At 39.8% G+C, this 22,182-nt stretch overlaps 4 protein-coding genes across 7 annotated transcripts; 3 read left to right on the forward strand and 1 right to left on the reverse strand.

Annotated features, from left to right (window-relative positions):
• Window positions 1–390: 390 nt before the first annotated feature.
• plp1b (proteolipid protein 1b) lies at window positions 391–5,609 on the forward strand. 2 transcript variants are annotated; one of them, XM_044223691.1, is made up of 7 exons: window positions 391–544; window positions 2,538–2,724; window positions 2,826–2,982; window positions 3,221–3,398; window positions 3,664–3,737; window positions 3,956–4,021; window positions 4,688–5,609. In XM_044223691.1, exons 1-7 carry the CDS (start codon window positions 541–543, stop codon window positions 4,757–4,759), a joined length of 738 nt encoding a protein of 245 aa, XP_044079626.1. In that variant the 5' UTR covers window positions 391–540; the 3' UTR covers window positions 4,760–5,609. The 2 variants fall into 2 exon arrangements, with proteins under 2 accessions (XP_044079626.1, XP_044079625.1); XM_044223690.1 differs by lacking the exon at window positions 391–544 and adding an exon at window positions 1,869–2,163.
• On the reverse strand, window positions 5,599–7,527 carry si:dkey-125i10.3 (fibrous sheath CABYR-binding protein). Its single transcript, XM_044223577.1, has 5 exons — window positions 7,353–7,527; window positions 6,536–7,241; window positions 6,356–6,418; window positions 6,135–6,237; window positions 5,599–6,020 (listed from the first exon to the last, which is right to left on the reverse strand). The coding sequence occupies exons 1-5, from the start codon at window positions 7,525–7,527 to the stop codon at window positions 5,916–5,918; spliced, it is 1,152 nt and encodes a 383-aa protein (XP_044079512.1). The 3' UTR covers window positions 5,599–5,915.
• A 1,854-nt stretch (window positions 7,528–9,381) lies between these two features.
• si:rp71-1d10.8 (MFS-type transporter clz9) lies at window positions 9,382–13,918 on the forward strand. The gene is made up of 4 exons (XM_044223689.1): window positions 9,382–9,720; window positions 10,876–12,347; window positions 13,505–13,552; window positions 13,656–13,918. Exon 2 carries the CDS (start codon window positions 10,881–10,883, stop codon window positions 12,171–12,173), a length of 1,293 nt encoding a protein of 430 aa, XP_044079624.1. The 5' UTR covers window positions 9,382–9,720; window positions 10,876–10,880; the 3' UTR covers window positions 12,174–12,347; window positions 13,505–13,552; window positions 13,656–13,918.
• A 5,054-nt stretch (window positions 13,919–18,972) lies between these two features.
• On the forward strand, window positions 18,973–21,583 carry cwc15 (CWC15 spliceosome associated protein homolog). Of its 3 annotated transcripts, none has more exons than XM_044223692.1 (7): window positions 18,973–19,059; window positions 19,940–20,087; window positions 20,247–20,359; window positions 20,483–20,586; window positions 20,667–20,777; window positions 20,902–21,053; window positions 21,151–21,583. In XM_044223692.1, exons 2-7 carry the CDS (start codon window positions 19,954–19,956, stop codon window positions 21,278–21,280), a joined length of 744 nt encoding a protein of 247 aa, XP_044079627.1. In that variant the 5' UTR covers window positions 18,973–19,059; window positions 19,940–19,953; the 3' UTR covers window positions 21,281–21,583. The 3 variants fall into 3 exon arrangements, with proteins under 3 accessions (XP_044079627.1, XP_044079628.1, XP_044079629.1); XM_044223693.1 differs by having other exon boundaries at window positions 18,991–19,059; window positions 19,943–20,087; XM_044223694.1 differs by lacking the exon at window positions 18,973–19,059 and adding an exon at window positions 19,192–19,209.
• Window positions 21,584–22,182: the final 599 nt, after the last annotated feature.

Consider the following 22,182-nt stretch of genomic DNA (forward strand, 5'->3'; position numbering starts at 1 on the left):
AACTCTGTATAGCTGTGTTGGTTTATTTGCATTGCGCATATTAAGTTAAAGAAAACAATGCACATTTGCCCCTAAATGAAATATAAATTATTTTAAACTAGCCAAAGTGTATTAATGTGTATTTAATCTTTAATCTTTGTGGCTGATGTGCTGTATAAAGTGTGCATGCAAAAACTTCCATTCTTGCTAAATTACCCACATATTTTGGTGTAATCAAAGAAAGCAACAATTATTAATCAGAACAGCTAAAATACAGTAAATATCACCAAATACCAAGAAAATAACTCATATTAGAATTTATGAGCTGCTCCTTGTCCCCACTCCTGAACCCATGGCTCTATCAATAATGACTGGCAGCTGAAATGGGACTTTGTGACTTTAAGATGTGACTCTGGGAGATGTGGTCTATCTATTGTTGATGAGACAAAAGCGCGAGTCAGATTCATATAGGAGTGGCGGGGAATAACTTCTCATATCCTCATATCACAGTCACAAAGCCACCCAGCAAAACTTCAATAACCCCTGCACTTCTTTCTGGACATGGGTGAGTACACAGAATTTTCAATAACTCTTATCATCTATTATTGATGTGATTTGAAAATGTGGATTTCAATAACTTACTAATGTTGCCTTTAATATGTCCTTTCTGTCCTTAGACATCATGTTGCGCTCATGCACTGTGGGAAAGATTGGCTGCTTTAATCCTGTGTTTTCATTTATCAAAAGTATTTCAATATCCACATATGGATTACTGATTTACCATGGATTCACACTTTGCCCTTTTTCCTAATATATGATATAACATACAATGATGATTTCAGAAGACTGAAATGAAAACAGCATGTGGGCTCAGCCGGGATTACTTACTATTAATGAAAGAACTCCTCGTTACCTCCTCTAACCCCTGTAACCATGAATAAGACTGGAATCAGAGTGGCTGACAGAGATGGGCAGTGACTCTCATCATGCCAAGGCCATGCCAGGTCACTCGTGTGAAAGAGGTCAGATACTCCCATATGTGTCACAGGGATAAATTAGCAAATCTCCATGACAACGACCCAAACAACTTCTGCTTACCATTTTTTCTCACTCACAAACAACTTGTGTGCTTTCACACATTTTTAACAGCTTTCTAGTCTACTTGATTGATTATCTGGCATCTACTGTAAATGCATTTTTGCACTGAATTCAAACAGAGGCTCTGATGGCCTGTATCATTCTATCACTGTAACCACTGTTGCAGCAGGGCACAGCTGAAGCGTGGGCGTCTGCAGGCACTATCAGTTATGGGACTCTAGCAGTCTTCCTGCTGTTACTATTTATACTTTAGTAGCAGTTTGTTTAACTCACAGCCTCTGTTCCTTCCAGCTAAAATCATATAATTTGTGAAATTATCAGAATGTTTTATCACACTGAGATAGTTTAGGCACCTAAGGATTTTACAGTGTAGAGACAAATTTTGAGTGGGGATGTTGTTGTTGTGAAGATATTCAAATTTCCCCTCTCGGTCATTATGCTTCTACCCACTCTTTGAACACTTGAACCCAGCCCCCGCCGGCATTGACACTCAGTGCCATGGTACCAGTCTCAGCCAGCTGTGGATGGAGGATGGCCAGAGTAGTGACATTGCCAGTGGTGTTGAGAGGGTCCTGGTGACCCCTCTGCCACCACATACTACTGTGTGTGTGTGTGTGTGTGTGTGTGTGTGTGTGTGTGTGTGTGTGTGTGTGTGTGTGTGTGTGTGTGTGTGTGTTTTGTGGTACTATGGTCTTTGTTTGTTTGACATCGCTGCCCTTTGTTCCTCCCTGAACATGGCAAAGACAATGGATATTGTATCTGCAGCCACAAAGAGAAGCTCTTTCTTCAGGCCCCTGAAGCCAGTGTTTCACCACCATCTCTCACTTGGCTGGTGACGCCTGTGACCGCTGGAGAAAGAGGGCAGGACCAGAATTAGTAGGGGCTGAGCTGTGAGGTGTTGGTACAGGCAGAGGAGCTTTCACATACGGATGAAATCTGTGCAGAGAGGCTTATTTTACAATAGCAATACCTTGTAGGCAGAACTGTACATCACTGGTTGGCATTGGGATCTTTCTTGTTGCGGAGTGCAGGATCAGAAGCAGCAAATGTTTCCGGTCAGGCAGCCTTGGCTTTGCAAAGCCTTAGGTGCTTTCCTCTATCCCATTTCTGCCAATGCATTTATTAACACTGTGGATATTTACTACCTGCTTCAACAGCGCAGCTTACACTGGAAGAAGTGCATGAGATTGTTGTGAAGTCAGTGGTGACTGCTTTTGTTTGGACGCTTTATTGGGAATCGCTGCTTGAACTCTTGTTTGTCACTGCTGTCTAATTTTTTTTTCTGTTGCTTTCTTGCCTGTTGGTGGGGTTTTGGTGTTTGCTCATGGATTTGCAGACAGAGCGAGGCCTTTTTCATAGCTCCCCCACAGTAAAAGAGTTCCCCACCGTGGCGTAGATGTGTTGTGTGGTTATATGTGCGGTGTGTGCCGCCTGTGTGCTGATATATTATGCCCCCTCAGGTTGTTATGATTGCTGTATCCGGTGCATTGGGGCAGTGCCCTACCCATCCCTGGTGGCCACCTTGCTGTGCTATGCTGGCATGGCAATGTTTTGTGGCTGTGGGCACGAAGCGTTGACCCAGACCGAAGTCCTGGTCGAGACTTACTTCGCCCGCAATGTTCAGGACTTTGTGGTCATGGCCTCCTTGTGAGTGACGCTTTAATAAATTCTCTTAATTGTGATTTTTGACCTCTCAAGAATTGTTTGATTTTACTGTTTGACCTTACTTCTCCCTGTGACTATCCCAGTATCAAATACTTCCAGTACGTGATCTATGGCCTGGCATCATTTTTCTTCCTCTATGGTATCCTGCTGCTGGCTGAGGGTTTCTACACCACGAGCGCTGTCAAGCAGACCTTTGGAGAATTCAGGAGCACCCAATGTGGCCGCTGCCTCAGCCTGACGGTGAGAACAGGGAGGAGGGAGGGGAAATATGACGTCAGGTCATTATTAAGATGCTGAATGCTGGGTTGTTCTAGCTCCTAAGCTCAATGTTCAATGTTCTTTGTTTATGCCATTTCTAAACAGAATCATGAATTATGGTTGATAGCTGATTTAATGACACCACATTTATCACACTGAAACCTAAGCTCCTACACCACATTCCTGTGACCTTACATGCTGCACTTTTTTATTTCACCAGTTTATCATAGTGACGTACATCTTGGCCTTCATCTGGCTGGCAGTATTTGCCTTCACTGCTATCCCAGTATTCTTCTTGTTCAACATGGAGCAGACCTGCCACAACATCAACATCCTGGCTGAAACAACCCCCAGCATTAATCAGCACGGCTGGATTTGCATGGACGCCAGGCAGTATGGTGCGTTGTTCTAATAATGACTGACCGCATGTCCACCTGATGAGAATGTTAATGTGTCTGTGGAAGCAATGAATTAATCATTAGGGAGTGAATGCAAAACTGCTTGTTGAATTACTTGTGAAACAATTAAGATAACTACACCTTTATCGTAATTTCTATACTGCTGTGTCCCTGATATGCTGTATGCGAGCAGGACCTTAAAAGCGTCATAACTCATCATGATGCAGCAATAGTAAGAGATACTTACGTCATGTCTTCATTTAAGGTCTCCTCCCTTGGAATGCAATGCCAGGCAAGGCTTGTGGAATGACCTTGGCATCTATCTGCAAAACCAGCGAAGTAAGTAGATGGATCCAATATTCCTTTTTACACAGTTTAGTATTTCATGTCAGCATTAAAATCAGTGTGCAGAATCTAAGTCAAATCCATTCTAAATTATAAATGGGCATGTGTGTAAATGAGCACTTTTTATATAATGGAATGACTCAAACATACAGGGGATTGGTTGAATTCTCTGAATACGTATTAAACTAGCCTGTGTTTGATATGTCTTACAGTTCTACATCACCTATGACTTGTACATAGCTGCATTTGCTGGCGCCGGGGTCACTCTCTTAGCACTGGTGAGCGATTGCTTTGGCATTTGCATGCTTTCTGGTCAGATTCAATATTTCATTTAAGCTTCCTCTTGTAAATACTACCAGTTGAATCACATTTAAAGGGTCAGTTCAACCAAATTACAAAAAACATATTTAGTCGTGCAGATAGTTTTGGTTTTATGTGGTTGGGCAGGTTTTGAGATAGATTCTGAGATTATTGCTGCCACCTTAATACAATGGAAGTGAACAAAATTTTGTTTGTGGTACTGAAAGCATTGAAAACTGACTTTTAAAAAGATTCTGCAGCAACATCTTTTTCCAGGCCTTGCTATGTTTAACAGTTTTCAGTGGAACTACTTTCTAATAAAGAAATAGTTCCTACCAACACTGTTCACAGCAAAGTATGTGGATTATCTGGAGTAACAGGGACACAAAACTGTTCAATGTCAGTTTTCAATGCTGTGCGCATCAAAAAAAAGAAGAAAATTCCAGTCAAATTGTTTGTATTGGGCTGGCAGCAGAAAACTCAGAAACTGATTTCTCAAACCTTGGACAAGTCTGAAACAAAACTGCATGGCTAGATACCACAGAACCATAGAAAACATATTTGTTTAAAAAGCTATTTTTCCATATTTTCATCTTTTTTCCTTTCTGTTCTTCCCACCTCCATCTCAATGTCTTCCTTTGCAGTTTCTGTATATGGTTGCCAGCACCTACAACTACGCAGTGTTGCGGTTCCTGGGCAGGAAAGGTGTCCGCTAAGTGCAACACCTCCGTCCCAGTCAACCCCATCCTCTGGCTACGAGAGGGACAGTCAACACATGCAACACTAGATTTCCATTCATCCTCTGGGAAACAGCAACTTCCAAACCTGGATCACCTGCCATAGTATTTCTTTAGACATGTCCAATGACAGACAAATGATTCTCATCACTGTTTTGTATGAACAACAGACAGAGAGATGAAGATAATTCACACTCAGCAGCGAGCTCTGGCCTCCTCCTCAAATCCTCCTCTCAGATGATTCTCTTAGCTTTGTTGTTCATTTTCCTCTCGCAGGTTCTATCTCTCATTTTATCCTTTTTGTGAAGCTTCATTGGTGCTGACGCTGTTGTCAGATTGTGATGTATGACGTTTCATGAATAATTAAAAGCAATGACAGCTCGCCTCGCAAATCATAACTGCATGCCCTCCGTTCAGTGTTTATGATTTTGCTGCTGCCTCATTATCACCATCTTGTGTATCAACATCGTGTGAACTAAAGCAAGTGAAGCTGAATGTACCAAAGTTCTCTACAAGGGTTAGGTGTAATCCCCCATCTCCCTTTGTGCTTTCACTTACAATACATGTACTTTGCATTCACTCATAATGCATTTTTGCTTGGTTCTAATGCCACTGTGTAAGGCGGAATTCAAATACATGTATACATTTTACTGGAGGTTTTTTTGGTTACTGCTTAAAATAAGCTCTTTTTATGTTACTGAGGTGTTGATGCTTCAATAACGTGCCTCCAGGTGACTCAAGTTTGGTGTGTAGCCCTGCTACTTACTGAGCTTGGTTGTGTTGTGTGCGCTCATTTGAAATTAAGGCTGATTAAACCATTAAAATCTGAGGCAGTAATTTGTGATTTTATTTGAACCCTATACAGCATGTTGCAATAAAAATCTTTCATGTCGATTGTATTTCTTGTAAGCATCTTTGGCAATTACTAAATGAAATAATATGTTGCCAAACCTTTTCATTACAGAATTCTTAATCCTGACAATACATATGTTCTAAAAAACATTCAGTGGGGAAATTATTTCAAAAGACAGAATACAGAGTTAAGGCAACAGTGGTGAAGTTCTCAGTCCAAACAACACATTAATCACAGTATGCTTTGGGTCTTCTCTGATGACATATTTGTCCCAGTTAGGCTTCAGGTCTTGAGAGCTTTTGCAAAGCAGCCATCACATTGGATCACTTGATTACGCAAAAACATGGAGGTCCGCATATCTCCCAGGGCCTTAGCACACACACCACACTGCAAAAACATACACAATATTAACATTATGCAATAACAAGAGCCTGTCATTCAATATATAACCACAGATATACAGAATGTTTCCTAACAGGTAAAGAAGAAGACAGAACAAACCTTTAGACAGTCAGGGTGGCACTTCACCAGAGGTTCACTGAATGTGATCTTGATATTTCCATCAATTATTTTGTCACAGAATGAACAAACAGCTGTGCTATCCCTGCGGTAGAGAGAAAGAGTTAAAAACATTATAACCCTTGTTGTGCGTGAACTTACTTTGCATAACTTACATAATGTTTGAAACTCTAAACTGTGTTGTCTTTAAAGTGAAACATTACCTGGTCCCAATCAAAGTTTGTGTGGATCGTAGCTCCTCCACAGGGTTTTGAAACAATTCAGAGCTACAAAAAATAGTCAACAGCAAACAATGAGATGCATTTAATTACACAAGTGAAAACATGTGAATATTGAAAAATGATAAATGTGAGGTGGTTCCCTTTTATAAAAAGCTTCCTCACGTGTTTGTATCATCAGACTGCTGGCTCAGTCTGGTCTCCTCTGTGTGGGATTGTTTTGGATCTTTCAGAGGTTCAGGAGCAGTTTCAACTGTGGGTGGCTCCACATCTAATGCATCTGTCAGTTCAATGGCTCTGCAAGCTACCTTAGCTTCAGCATCCTTAGCTGTTACAGGTTCAACAGCATCCTCGATGTTCAGCTCCACCACACAATCTGCTGTGCTCTCAGGTGTTGTCTCAACGCTTTGCTCAACAACAGCAAACAGTGGCTGGACTTCACACTCAACTACCTCTTCAGCTCTGGTCTTTAAAACCGGCCCTGCTGACTCAGACTCAACTTTACCCTCTACAGACTTGACTGTTTCCACATGGTCTTGGAGAGCAGCCTCTTCCCCAGCTGTATCAGTGACAGCAGGGGTCTCAGGCGATGACTCCACAGCAACCTCAGCTACAGCACTGACAGTTTCCCCAGCAGCCTGTTCTGGAGGACCTTTCTCACAACTCCCCTCTGTAGCGGTTTCGGCACCCGGGTAAGTGGGCGATTCGGATACATTATCTGCCACTAAGTCAGGGACTGGTTCCACACGGAGAGCAGCCTCTTCTCCAGGTGTTGCATTTATCGCATCACTCTTGTCAGGCGATGACTCCACCACAACCTCAGCTACAGCTTCAACAATTTCTTCTGCAGCCTGTTCTGGATGACTCCCCTCTGCAGGTCATACAGTTGATTCTACTCCTGCTGACTCTGTTTTAGTTGAAGGGTCCTCTTGAGGTTTCAGTTCGACTGCAAGCGCAGCAGGGACTTCAGCAGTGTCTTTACTCTTGCTCGCCGCAGCAGAGGTTTCTGCAACAGGATCTTCCACATGAACATCTGCAGAGACATTGGCCTCATTGTGTTCTACATTTGACTGGTGAGCTGTTGTATCAGCATATTCTCGCTTGTTTTCTGCTGTTGTGTTGGCAACTGGTTGCTCAGCTGGCTCCACAGGAGACATTGCCTCTGGGTTTTCCTTTGTTGAAGAAACTGGTTGTGCCTGACCATTGTGGATACGTTCTTCTACATGACCATCTGCAGAGACCTCAGCAGCCCCCTCATTGTGTTTTAAGTTTGACCGGTAAACTGCTGTATCAGCATATTCTTCCTTGTTTTCTGCAGGTGTGTTGGGGACTGATTTTTCTGGTTGTGCCTCACCATTTTGGATAAGTTCTTCTGTGGGTGCTTGGGGCCTGTAACAGACGGAGTTACTTATTCCCAACTATGCAAAAAAGACATATGAACAAAAATGCCTACACTCAGCATCTTTAAATTTCATACTTGCAGTTCAATAGAGAGATGCTTCATATACTAACTTTATATCGTCTGTGGTTTCCACTGTTGACCCCTCAGGCTGAGCGTCTTTCTGGGGAGGAATAACTTCACCATTTGCCTGATTAGCTGAATCACTAAAATATACAACAGAAAATAATAAACTTGCAAAGATATATATCTGGCACTAACAGTCAATATTTGGTTTAAATGTTCAAACTTAACTGAGATTAATAATGCAAACCTTGAAACAAGTGGATTTGCAGAGGAGCAGTGAGTAGTTGCTCATAGTCTGCACAGTTAATTTTTAATTAAAATTCAGCACATACATACCCTTCAGATGGAATGAACTGTGTCATTTGGAGAGGAGGGCTCACTTGAGAATCTACTGATCTACAGGGTAAGAATAAAAAACACACCTTGAAAAGAACCTTGGCATTTATAACCTTTTAGCAGAGTACAAAACAGCAGCAAATTATATCTCGCTAATTAATTCTTCACAACCAATAAAAGATTTAATCAGCTTTAAACTATCTGAAAATACCAAACAGCCAAATGCTCCATATTGAGATGGTTAAAAGAGTCTCTTTTTTTTTGCAAGGGATAATGTAAATGTACAATATTAACACAGGTAACTTGTAAAACAGTGTCAACAGAGAAAACCTTATCAGCAAGGGATGATGAGATGTCAGGAGTTATGTCAGTTTCAGAATATGACTCTGCTTCTTCTTTTTTATAAGTGAGGCGTTCATCTATAACCTACACAAAAAATGTTGCACAAAAAGTCTGACCTGCATTGGAGGATGAGCACTTACACATATAGGACACCAGCATGTAAGCTGAGTGGTGTAAAAAAAGGGGCGGAGCTGTTTTCTTGAACAAGGAATGTGATCCAGTTACAGGCATGAGTCAATCTAGTACCAGTTTGTGCCTCTCATCTATTACCATTGCTGGTAATAGATGAGAGGCACACAAAACTGAACTAGAGTCAATTATGCTTGCAGTGGTAAAACATCTTGATATTGATGTAACTCTTGATAGATGGTAAGGTCATGGTCAACCTGTACACACTGAAACTAAAGCATGTGAACCTTTTCATCCATTATAAAGTGACTGGAACTCATGATTCAAATTAATTGCCATGGTGTCTATCCCTCCCAACACATGTTGTCCTCTGAAATGGCAATAGATGAAAATTTCTCTTAATCGATCATGGAAAAGTACACAAAGGCTTCTATATCTAATTATGTAGGATGATGTTACACACATTTATCACCAAAAATATCCAAAACCAACCAAAAGGGGAAAAATGCAAACATTTTGGAGTGATATAGAATGATGGTTTAGTGAAAACTTTAGCCTTAATTTTGTTTGTTGTTTTTTTTTGTTTGATAGATTGTTTTCTTATTCTTACTATTTTCTATTGCTATTTCTATTTTACAGCTATAGCTATTTAGTCATTTTGAGTATTGATTTAATCTGCATATCCGCAGGTTTGGACACTTATTTTTGTAACGGGAACCTTGCTACTTTTATTTTGAAAACAACGTCACTTAACTTCCGGCTTTGTTCCGCTGTCTCCCGGCTTGAGATGTAGCAGTTTCATGCTAGGCACGAGATGCGGTTCTGGTAAAACGTAACCGCATAATTTCAACTTTCTGTAACCGACAGGCATGTAGCGACGACTGTAGACTAAACACTACAATTCGGTTTGTGGGGGGTGGGGGGGGTTAGCGTAATTTTGTCTCAAAAACTACCAAGCTTCACATGATTGTAGTTTACAAACAGTAACTAGCGTTACGGTGCGCGACGTCACAACCAACACCGGACGAGTTGCCTCTTGTCCCCCACAAAATATTACTACGACGACTCCCCAAGACCAGTAAGTCAGTTGATAATGTTATTTTAACAGGTTTCTCTACGTATAATGAGAGCTTTGACCGTGACAGAAAGTACAGTATAATTTTAGTAACGTTACCTAAATTAACAGGCGCCTGATGAAACTGATATTAGCTTCCGATTCGTGAGTTAAGGGGGGATTTAAGGGAAACTTCATCATATCAGGGCTAATGCTTTACGCCACTTTTGCCATTGCAAGTTGGAAGAGCATCAAGTTTGTTTTATTTTATACTATTGTTCTATTTGTGAAAACAGACAACGACCAAGTCTAGACCAAAAATTCAAGTAAACCTGGACTAGATTAACATGGAAAGAGTTCTGGGTATCATTTTTTGCTTTAATAAATTCAATTCAATTTAAACAGATATGAAACGGGATCTTTAAGTCTTTAGACACTCCATGTTTAGCAAATTCCAGTTTGACTAGTCAGCATTGCAGGTATTTTACATCTAGACCTTTACTTATGTGGTCTGCATGGAGAAAGTGCAGCAAAAAAACAACAACAAATAGAATAAGTGTTTTAGTTACATAAAACAGGAAGTAGAACTGGTTTAATTAGTCCAAGTATGAGCATTTTTGTGTATTCTGGATGGACAAAAAGCACAGAAGACAGAAGCCTTTTCTGTCTACACAACTTGACAAGAGGTTTATCAGAAAGAGCACTTGCTACAACAGAACATCAGCTGAGGAATATTATCCCTTAAGTTTCATTCAAATGCCCCTTTAATTAGTCAATCCAAACCCAACTTCAGCCTTGTGCATCCATCTATGCAGTGAACATGAATGTTGGATGCAGGAGATTCAGTTGCTCTTGTTCATGAGCATTGCACTTGTAAGCATCAAGAGGTAGGACATCCATCTTGTAAACTAAACTTGGATCAGAATAAGGAAGTGAGGCCAGACAGAGCTGTGTGCTGTATGTGGTTCATTGTTAGCAACTGTAGACAAAGGAGGATGAAAAGCATTGGAGTCTCTTTAGTCTCCCTGAACAGATTTCATTTTTAATGAAGTGAAAAAATATTCTTGGTTATATTGAGTTTTGCGATTTTCATAACACATTGGGCTGATTTGTTGTGTGTATCACATTTGTTTAATGCATTATTGATGTATTAATGCAGTATTTCCTGTGCCATCCTAGAAAAAATGCCATCGAGAAATCATCTTGACAAAATCGGGAGGAAGAAGAAGAAGAAATGGACAGAGGAGGCCATGGAACGTGCACTGATCGAGGTGAAGTCAGGAAGGTGTACGGTGAGACAGGCTGCCAAGGAGTTTGGAGTCCCTAAATCTTCGCTGGGGGACAGAGTCAGCGGACGGGTGACACCAGGGAGTCGCAGCGGCCCAGCTCAGCTTATAACATCTGCTGACGAGGAGCTCTTGGTGGAGTTCTCTTTATACATGTCCAAGCATGGATTCCCACTGACCAAGCAACAGCTAGTGTCCTTTGCCTCATCCATTTATAAGAGGCAGCACCGGAGGGTGGCATTTTCTAAACTAGGCCAGACCTGGTGGCTCAATTTTAGAAAACGGCAAGAAAAGAATATTACCATTCAGCCAGCAGACAGTGTTGTCCGTGGGAGGACAGCATGTGTAAGAAAGGAAGCAGTGGATCAGTTTTTTCATTTACTGAGCACTGTCATCGACGCTCATGGGCTCAGAGACAAGCCTCACCAAATCTTCAACTGCAATGAAACAGGCTTTCAGCTGGGCAGGAAGAGGGTGATTCTCCCCAAATCTGCCAGTCTGGGCCAGAAGCCAATGCCAGGCTTGAGAGACCACATCTCCGTCCTGGCTTGCTTTAGCGCAGCTGGAGAGGACATTCCCCCATTTATTATCTACTCAAAGGCCTATCCAGGGGCAGTATGTTACAAGACACAAGGACCTCCAAATGCCCTCTATGGATGGTCAGACTCGGGGTGTATCAACTCTGACCTTTTCAAGAAATGGTTCCTCAAACACTTCCTCCTGCACGCACCAAGGGAGCGTCCACTGCTGCTGATTTTCGATGGCCACAAGTCTCCCGTGAACCTTGAGGTGGTAGAAGCAGCTCGTAAGGAGGACGTCATCCTTCTGTGTTTTCCGCCTCATTGCTCTCACATCCTGCAGCCACTCGACGCGGGTCTCTTTGTTCTCCTGAAGCATCGTTTTGCATCACTCATAGGTGATGGTTGTGATACTCACTTCGCAGTCAGCAAAAAGGAGTTCTCAGGTGTATTTAAAGGGACGTATCAGGTAGTGAAGGAGGAAGAGGGCGTCAGGACTGTGAAGGAAGGCTTCAGGAAATGTGGCATCTACCCACTGAACCACTTCGCCATCAACGAGGGTCATTTAATGCAATCGCACAGCATGGGCCCAGCAGCTGGACCCTCCTTGTCTACATCAGCACAGGGGGTGCACACTGTAGGAGAACTCACAGCTGCTGAACCCTCCTCCTAACTCATTACTACCGAAGACTGTCAGTCAGCTGTCAGTACCTCCTGGGGAAAGAGATTGACTGCATAATTTGACAAAACCTGAATGAACACAGACTAGTTCTATCATTTGCAGCACTGAATGGGTGCCCAGCCTCCCTGCAGAGCGCTCTGTTTGTCAGCTCGCCAGAAGAAAGGGGTGTGTTGATATTAATTACTTGTCAACGATGTGCTCAGATTTAGTAGTTGAGTAAAAATGTTTGAATGCTGCACAACAGTAGTTCCCAACTTGGGTGGGGGGTCTAAAGGAGTCAAAAGATTTTTAAAGGAATAAGAAAACAAAAAAACAAAAAAAAAAAAAATATATATATATATATATATATATATATATATATATATAATGTTTCTGCGACACAAAATTATGTTTTATTTTCTCTAAGATTTCTCTATTTATTGCATTTTTCTTGTGAAATACTGGATATTTTTGGTTTATCTGTTCACAAATCATGTCCACATTAAGGCCATAACCTGTGAGGAGCAGGTCAGAAGCAGACGTTGCTTCATTTTAGGGGATCACAAGCCAAAAAGGTTGAAAACTACTGCTGTACAACTAATTAACTTAAGCTCTGTCATTTTGTCTTGTGTGTGATTGATGGCCAGTCAGCTAGCTACGCTAACCAGCATCAAGCAGTATGAATATAGACTAAGTTGTGCTTTTTTTCTACATTAGTGGATCCTTGACAGTAAGCGGTAGGCTAGTCTACAAGCTAGCTTTCTATTTCTGTTCTGGACTGATCAAACAATTCAATGTGTGTTCATGCAGCTAACATATTAAAGCAGAACAGATTCACCTCATTGTTCTTAAGATGCTTATGAAGATGAAAGGACAGATTTGAAACTCATTGTCACCACATTGTCAAGTGTTATCATGTTTGAGACTCGTTAATTACAGGAACTAGTACATTGTGAAAATGTAGTTAGACATTGAGGCCTGGCAAGATTTATTATGGTCCAGTATCCATGCAGAAGATTAGCAAAAAAGACCATACTCATAAAACTTTTACTGAGGGATTTCTCCTTTGTGGTGTTCAAGCCTGCTGTGAAACAGAGGCGTACACAATGTTTTATGCTGATAGAAGGGAAACAATAACATGTCTTTGAAACCGCTAACTGTTCAGCTATTATTTCTTTGCTTGAGTATTCTGAATGTACTTGGTTCATTAAGTAGTTACAAAAGGAATATATTGTCTAAAATACAAAAGAACTATTGAGAAAAGTGTAGCCTGTTTTTAATCTGTGGAGGGGTGTCTTTATACATAAATGTGTTCAAATATGTAATATTTTCTATTCACACAGAAGAATTGACCCTGCAGGATGATCCCAGGGGGAAAAAATTGAATAAAGGTGTGTTTTGAAATATTTTTACAGCACAAATGTGTCCACAAGTTTAATTATTTACTAAAGGTGTGTGTGTAGTGAGGACTGAAACACTTTTTTTTACCTACAGGGTGAGGACATTTTTGGAAAGTGAGGACATTTTGGCCGGCCCTCACAACTTCAAAGGGCTGCTTGACGGGTAAAACTTGGGTTTACGGGTTAGGTTAGAATTAGGTTATGGGGTTAGGCATTTATTTGTGATGGTTTAAGGTTGGGGTAAGGGGCTAGGGAATGCATTATGTCAATGACAGTCATATAATTACTGTGTAAACAGTCAATTAAGTCAATGTTTACATCTTTACAGCTTAAAAATAAAGTGGATAACTCTGAAAATGGCTTTATTTATTTATAATTATTAAATACTATTTTGCAGAAAATGATCATGAATTTTTATGCTCAGCAAAACAATTAGATTAGTATTTAACACACATAATCACAAAAAATTGATGCATGGTCAAATATTTATACAGCTGAAATTGGGGATTCATGTTTATTATATAATTTATAGTGTTCATTAGGAAGCTGAGAGGGCTCTTGGTATTGAAGGGCAAATATACAGGTGTTAAAGCTGTGTGCCTTGAGGGGAAATACTCCAGTAAGAATGGTATTCAGATTAATGCTTCATCAACCAGCTAAAGCACAGGTCAGCCTGCAGTGTACTATGGGTCTTTGTGGATGCAGCAGAGCAGCCCAGGGCTAATTTAATGTTTGTGTATGTTAATACCACAGATGGGGAATTGTGCCTGAAGTCTTTATACATTTTTTAGTTTTTATTCACTGACACAACATAGTCGAAGGAGAATTTCAGTTTGACTTGCGGTACTGACACCACATTGTTCCTCGTATCAAAATGGGTCTCATGGGTCTAATATTTAAATATCACATGGTTTTATTTCTTTTCTTTTTTTTTTCTTTACTGCATTTTTCAACTCAAAATTAGCTAGATTGTAAAATATATAAAAGAATGACTATTTGTCACAAATGACAAATTTAGTAAGCACCAGCTAACTAACTGCTAAAATTCCGTTTACTAAATATTACTTCATTAAATCACATACATTTAGTATTGATGGGTGAAACGCACAAAAAGCTTTCTGAAGCACAATGCATCACTATGAAGTACCTGTGTTGAAAATGGTTCACTGTTTCGAGGCATTTGATACAGTCAAAAATGGCAACATCTGTTGGCATTGCATTGCATTTGTATGGGTGGATTAAATCTAAGACCATGATGAATCAGAATACAAGTGGTTTTACTTCTTTCATTATTGTTATTTTGTTCAATAAATCTTGTTTTATGAAAAACACTTTTAAACAGAGTCTACGGCTCTGTTTTTCTTCTGAGTGTGACGTAACGAGGTCTCTTTCAAAGTGGTTGTTGGTTGTAAAGCGAGGCATCGAAACTTCTTGCCGCAATACTTACGTACTTTGAAAGGTCGATGCTGTGTTGAGCAGTCTGCTTCTCACTAACATTTACTGTGTATTGTGTTGAGAGTCTTGGTGTCCATTTACTCAAAGCCTAATTTGTGTTTGTTTTTGCTGTGCTGAAGAATAGCGGTGTAAAAGCAGCTCAATAACTTTTTGTCCTTTTTTAAATAGCATCATTCACATCTTCCAGTATTTATACTGTAGCACTTACTCAAATTTCTTAGCTGTGGACATAACGTGTGAATTCTGTCTGACTGGAACAGGTCTGGTCTCCACAACATGGTCGGTGCTGTAAGACAGAAGAAGATGTTTTTTGTGAATTTGCAGCATATTTGTTGCACCATTTCTGTCTCAAAAATGCAGTGCTTGTGATGTAGGACACATAGAAAAACTAAAGAGGACCTGAATATACAGTAACAATTGTCTTGCTACACCATAGCACATCAGCAAAATACAGGAAAGCAAGTTTGTAACAATTTCATGTGATTCATTGAATTATTGCTTTAAATTAACACTTCATTTTTGATGTTGCATCTGAGTCGCTGAGAATACCCTGGTTTGTCTTGCTCTTCCTTTTTCTGTTGTGATTTCTGGATCCAACTGAAATCATTTTTCAGTGCAGTCCGCACCCTGGTGGTTTGAAACACCTGGTGTCTGTCAACATCTACAACACACACGTTCAGTCAGTACTGGGTACCAAGAATACTTGCATACCATATTTAATCTTAGAAAAGGATGAAATATTGGAATCAAGTGTGACTTACCTTTTGACATGATGCTGATATTTTCTCAGATGTTCAACCTGATGAAATTATTTAAAGATGAAAAAAATGTATTCAATAAAACAAATAAAACAGTAATAACAGAACTGTGATACACTGCATCTGCTTTCCATATGTCTTTCTTTCCATATTCTCACCAGTGACTTCAGACCTGTTTATGATCCAGCATCTCACACAAAACCCACAATACTGTATTCTGCACAGTAACAACTCACTCAGAATGTAAAAGTGACATTTAAGCATTTAGCTTTTGTTACAGTCCCATTCTGGACAACTATGTACTGTTGAATCAGAATATGGAGCATAGATAAACATTGAAATGACACATTTAGGTAACCGTTTTTATGCTCTTCTCAGTGCTCACCACATTTATGTTAAAATAAACCCTGTGTAAAAATATCATCCTGACAGAATTATGTAATAATGTTGTTCCACATAGACTCCATATTCACTATCCTCTCTTTTGCTCAGAATTGTAACTCGCCCAGTGTCATGTCCCATCATACTGTGCAACGTGTCTGTGTTCTCTTTGATCTCCTGTTAACATTTTGACCTGCGCTTAGTGTTTTAATCTCGTATGATGAGTCTCACTGGAGATGTGCCAGCACCAATTAACCAGGTCAAATTCATTATGCATAGAAAATGAAAGCAATTCTGACTTTGTAATGAGCCCTTACCCTGCATAGTTAATGAACATGAAATCAGAACTAGTGTGAAGTCCAATCTTGCACCATATTGTGTTCTCACCTGTTCTGGTCAGCTGTGTCGGCGCTGTCAAAGCAGAGTGGTGTCAAGCTTCCTCTGGATCTCTGTCTCACGCAGGCAGGCTGGTAGATATACTTCAACCCGAGCCCCCACCCCCTGTCATTTCACATTCCACCCCCTGTTAGTCTGAAGTGCCGCACCTGGATGCTGCTATGCAGGTTGATCGAGTGGGTAGATGGGTTGCTTTTCATGACAATCATGGTGTGGGTAGATATTGATTTACAGTGTTGTGTTTCTACAAGTGTGAAATGTTACAGCCAGATTTTCACAGTCACTCTTTTTTTGAGAACCAAATGAAAAAAAGAGCCAACCCTACAACTGAGTACTTTGTGGTGTTTTTTTCCCCCCACTGACTTTAGCCTTTAACTACATACTTACCACACTATAAATGTGGCCAGAAATGAAACCCTGCAGCTCATTCGCTGAAGACATTGCATAAGAAACATTTTAGTGTTGTTCCACTCTTCTAGAGAAAAACATGCTATTCCAGTTGATTGGATGCTAGGAATCAAGAGAGATATTATCTTCAAGACCTGATCAAGTGAAATGTTCATCTTCTCCAGTGAAACCGACACATTCAACCTCAGTCTTTTTTTTTGTAAATAATTTTACATTTAAATTTGATTAAAAATAATTGTATTAATTTTTTATTTATTATTTTATTTTATTTATCATACACACACACACACAAACACACACACACACACACACACAAACACAGGTGTATATATTATGAATAAGATCACATCAAATAAAGAGGTCATAGTATAGCTTGCAAGAAACCACAGTCACACTGTAAATAGTTTTGTTGTTAGCAGAAATTCTGCATTGTGTCTTCACTTTTCTGGGGTTTTGTCTCCTATGGGAGCATTTGCACTTGACAAAGAAAAATAAGACCTTTTAAACACAAAATATTTGAATGCTGTGTGGAATCCAACAGAACCTCGTCCGCTGGTTTGCTTCCTTGAGCCTCAGCCAACATCTTCAGTAATGATTGCTACGGCACGGTGTCAAAACAAGACAGAGATTGTCAAAGTGACACACTCACATACAGAACAGACATGGTGAAATGGGAATAGGTGTACTGCGCAATGAAAATTGTTGCAGAGAAACAGGAGGGCACAATTTGAACTTACTGTAACTGCGTTTTTGCATCATTAAAATGCATGCTATATAAAACAAACTTGTAAAACAAAACGTTTATTTTACCATCAAATTTAAGTTTGTCTTGCAAGTATTGTGACTACACAGCAGAATAAAAATATAAACATTAAATGTTGCACAGTGTGTGCTTTGTTTTTTATGTCTTTTAATGTATGTCATTATGATTTATGTATCTTATGTTCAAGTATGTGTGCTCTGTTTCACCTGACTGCAAGACAAATTTCCCCTTGGGGACAATAAAGTTTAAGCTGAAAGCTTTACAGCCTTGTTTTCCTGTGGCCATTTTAGTTTGGCATTTATTTACATGTTAGTTTTGAAAACCGGTCATAACGATATTATGAGGCCTCATCTTGAGATGTCTACACTGGCCTGAAAATGCAATAATTAAAAACAATTTAAGTCTGTGCCTATTACAGTCATTGGAAGTGTGGCTTACTTTGCCCCTGGCCCCTATCCAACTCACTGTATTACTCATGTGTCCTGCATCTGCATTGCATAACTTGCACATTATGTAGAAATGTAACCATAATACAATCTGGCAATTAGGGTTACAATGCTGCCAAAACATGATTTGTGACTTTCAAGGCATCCAAATGACTAAATCCTGCTACAATCATGTATTACATATCACAATGAAATGATAAACTGTACAACCAAAGTACTGTATGTTCAACTAAACTAACAATGCCAAACGACCAGCTTTAAACTCACTGGCTGTATGATTAAAGGGAACTCTCCAGACATGTAGATACTGATTATACCTCCATGAACCGTAATCATAGGCAGCCACTAAGTAGAGAGTTGGTTGTGATAACATTAAAGGAAGGTTGAGTTTTGATTCATCATCTGATGCTATCTGCCCCCTACCTTCCTCACTACAACACTGCACATTGTTATCGAGGCACTTTCGTTGTTCTCGCTAGCAAAGGTAGAGCACCTGATAAAATTTAGAAAGTGTAGAATATTTGTTTAGCAAGATTTGTATACCCTGATCACAGCAACACATGCTTTGAGTATTAGACAAATATATATTGTGACAAGCAGCGCGGAAGGAGAAACCGGAAGCAGTAAAACAACAAACTTAACACACTACTCCGTTATGGGACACGAGGGCCGTCGCTCTAATATAGATGTGTCTAATTAATACTTAAAAAATAATATTTTAGCTATATCTAAATAAATTATATTAATTTAGTTAGTAGGTCGAGTTATAGTTATAGTTTTCATCTAATTTCCGATTGTTTTTGAACGCATCTTCTCCAGGTTTCTACGGGAAGTGACGTCACTCCTTCGCGTCCGTCGGGTCTTCTATTTTGTCGTGTGGTAGCTGCTTTGGTAAGTGTTGTTGCTCTACAGATCATTTCTAAAATGCCCACAATTTGAAATGTAGTTTTATTTCAATACATCTAACGAAGTATTTCTTTTTTGACCATACACAGTCGGCCGCAGAGCTGAAATAGTATTGCACAGGACGCGTTGTTAGAGGTTAGCCTGCTAGCAACTTATTAGCTTTGTGTGGCTATCCGGCTAGCTTGTGTTTTGTACTTTATCAATAACTAGAAAACAACTTATAATTACAACTAATAATACAACTAATAATAGAGGGTATACTTCTCACAAAGACATGAAAACAATAAGCTGGTTGTTAACGTTTTTAATCTGATCAGCCAAAACTCTTACTGACAGATTGAATATGTTGCTTAACGTTAGCTTGTTAGTGAATGTTCTTCTGTCCTTTAATGTTTGACGAATGAAAAAAATAATGTAAATTCACGCCTCAGTTGGGAAATTAGTGATTTAGCATAACTCATTATCCCTGTGTCTCTCAACTGTAATGATGGGATCATAAATGTTGATGCTCTATTCAATTACATTACTATACCGCGATATTATCTGTAAATTATAAGGCATTTTACCCTTCCCCCTGCAGACAAATTGTGCATGGTTGATTTTTAGGTAGTTGGCAACAGAGCCTGCTGAGTTTCCTTAATCACTGTTGGGTTAAAACATTTGGGTAGTATAAAAGATGTTGTTCGATTGAAAGGCGGGGACTTCTGCTTCATAATTGGCAAATTGACTTGATATTTGTGTCAGGAGCTGCCTGCTTCTAGCTTTCCCACCCTGTGTAATTGTTCTCAGGTCTTGGTGTGTGTACTGTTCTGAACATAACTTGGTTTTCAGCTCACATTTGTCCACCTTTCATGTGTTGCCACAGCAGAGCCATCAAAGATGACTACAGCTGCAAGACCAACATTTGAGCCGGCGAGAGGAGGGAGGGGTAAAGGAGAAGGGGGTGATTTGAGTGCCCTGTCCAAGCAGTATTCCAGTCGAGATCTTCCGGGTCACACCAAGATCAAGTACAGGTCAGCAGATCAAACATGAATGGAGTGTTGCTGAGTGCACTGCTGGCTGGTTGGCCAGGCACTGATTTACATCCAGTATGACTCTGAAGGTGGATATATGCTGAAAGCAATATATATTTAATTGTTGTTTTTTTTCCTCAAAATTTTCTCCATCCTCAGGCAACCTACACAGGATGCCCCAGAAGAGGTGCGTGCCCGTGACTTCCGCAGGGAGCTGGAGGAGAGGGAGCGTGTAGCTGCACGTGAGAAGACCAGAGAAAGGGGACCAAGAGGTTGGTCTTTCTGCAGATATTAGACTTTATGTGTATATTTCTGACCAAATCCCTTATTTTATCTAAAGTTTTATACCCATGAAAACAACCTCTTAAAATAGTGCATTGACCCAAATTTTCCAGAGCACACCACATCATCATCATCATCTTCTTCATCATCTTCAAAGAGGCCCAGACTGGATCAGATCCCAGCAGCCAACCTTGATGCTGACGACCCTCTCACTGATGTAAGTGCTTGCACTGCAAGACTTAGTGGTGATTAGCGCTCATTAAGCTCCCTCACCAATGATACTTGGTTGTTTTAAAGGATGAGGAGGACGAGGACTCTGAGGAGGACAGTGATGACGATGACACTGCAGCTCTTCTGGCGGAACTGGAGAAGATCAAGAAGGAGCGGGCTGAAGAGCAAGAACGCAAAGTAAAGTATCATTTCAGACTGACGTGTTTGTACCTGCTGTCAGCAAATTAAGACATGGGTTACATTTGAGAGAGCAAATGTTTCCTCTTTGTGTTTAATGAATTTGTTTCTTTTCCCATCTTAGGAGCGGGAGCAAAAGGCAGAGGAGGAGAGGATTCGCATGGAGAATATCTTGAGTGGCAATCCATTGATTAATTTGGCAGGGCAGCAACAACAACAACAACAACAACAACAACAGACGAGCCAGACTCAGAATACATTCAGGGTCAAGAGAAGGTATCTCACAAACGCACACGAGTATTGTATTTTGAAGAAAAAGGTTCTCTTCACTTTCCGCTAATGGTCAACATTTAATTTGTTAATATCTTTCTAGGTGGGATGATGATGTTGTGTTCAAGAACTGTGCCAAAGGAGTGGACGAAGCACGGAAGGAGAAACGCTTTGTCAATGACACGCTGCGCTCTGAGTTCCACAAGAAATTTATGGAGAAATATGTAAAGTAAAGAACTTGGAGTGTCTTGTTTTGTTGTTTGTTTTTTAAATTCTCATTTCTTTGGCCTCCACCCTCCTGTTGTTCTCTGTCCCAAGAATGGTAGATGGCATTCAAATACATTCTGTATTCAAATGCATTAGCATTTGTACAGTCAACATGTAAAATGTTGTATATAAATGAGTTTGTGAGTTACATCCTTTGAATAAAGCTTATGAAAAGTTGGATGAAATTGTTTAATGAAATTCAACATCTGAGTCTTTCTGTAGGTTTTTTTTAATTAATTTCAATAAAAAAAAACTTGTGTTTAAAATGACTCGAAGAAATTTCTCTGAGAAACATGGCTGTCGTTGTGGAGAATGATCTGTTCACAGCTTTCTATTTATTCAACCTTTCCCTTAATTGTATCTTGTCTGCGTACTGAATTTCTTTATTGCACAGTACTCATTGAGCAAGATCTTGCACACACACAATGGGTTACATACTTTTATGAACCTTGGAAAATTAAAGGACTTGAATAGGATATAAATCAAAAACTGCAGAATCAAAATTTTAGTTTATTTAATGTCATGTGAAGTGTTTTGTCCTGTCTCTTTATTTCCTTTTTTAAATGTATTTATTTAACCATGCAAGTCATTAAGAACAAATTCTTATTTACAATGGCGGCCTGGCAAAACACAACAGAACAAGAGTAGCATACACAAGCAGTAAGACAAGCAGGCAAAGCAACAACAAAAAAGTAGCAAGAGGAATCATATCAATAATCACAATCTCACTAAAATCCTGTTGCTTTAGCTGCATTATTTTTTATTATTGTTCATATGCTGTATGGGTTTTTTTTTTTTTTTTTGGAAGTGCATGAGGATTATTTGCCGCAATTACAAATAATAGATTATTTGATTCAATGATATGCTA

Source organism: Siniperca chuatsi, linkage group LG14, assembly GCF_020085105.1.
Source record: "Siniperca chuatsi isolate FFG_IHB_CAS linkage group LG14, ASM2008510v1, whole genome shotgun sequence".
NCBI classification, from domain to species: domain Eukaryota; kingdom Metazoa; phylum Chordata; class Actinopteri; order Centrarchiformes; family Sinipercidae; genus Siniperca; species Siniperca chuatsi.

Coding starts and splice junctions, on each gene's coding strand:
- si:rp71-1d10.8 (XM_044223689.1), top strand. CDS start 10,881: ATGCCATCGAGAAATCATCTTGACAAAATCGGGAGGAAGAAGAAGAAG.
- si:dkey-125i10.3 (XM_044223577.1), bottom strand. CDS start 7,527: ATGTCTCCTGTGGAGCCAGCTGAGCAACCAGTTGCCAACACAACAGCA. Junction 7,242..7,352: donor CTCTGCTGCGGCGAGCAAGA/GTAAAGACACTG, acceptor TATGACCTGCAG/AGGGGAGTCATCCAGAACAG. Junction 6,238..6,355: donor CAAACTTTGATTGGGACCAG/GTAATGTTTCAC, acceptor TCTCTACCGCAG/GGATAGCACAGCTGTTTGTT.
- plp1b (XM_044223690.1), top strand. CDS start 2,124: ATGTTTCCGGTCAGGCAGCCTTGGCTTTGCAAAGCCTTAG. Junction 2,983..3,220: donor GCCGCTGCCTCAGCCTGACG/GTGAGAACAGGG, acceptor TTATTTCACCAG/TTTATCATAGTGACGTACAT. Junction 3,738..3,955: donor CTATCTGCAAAACCAGCGAA/GTAAGTAGATGG, acceptor TATGTCTTACAG/TTCTACATCACCTATGACTT.
- cwc15 (XM_044223692.1), top strand. CDS start 19,954: ATGACTACAGCTGCAAGACCAACATTTGAGCCGGCGAGAGGAGGGAGG. Junction 20,360..20,482: donor CAGAGAAAGGGGACCAAGAG/GTTGGTCTTTCT, acceptor CAAATTTTCCAG/AGCACACCACATCATCATCA. Junction 20,587..20,666: donor CTGACGACCCTCTCACTGAT/GTAAGTGCTTGC, acceptor GTTGTTTTAAAG/GATGAGGAGGACGAGGACTC.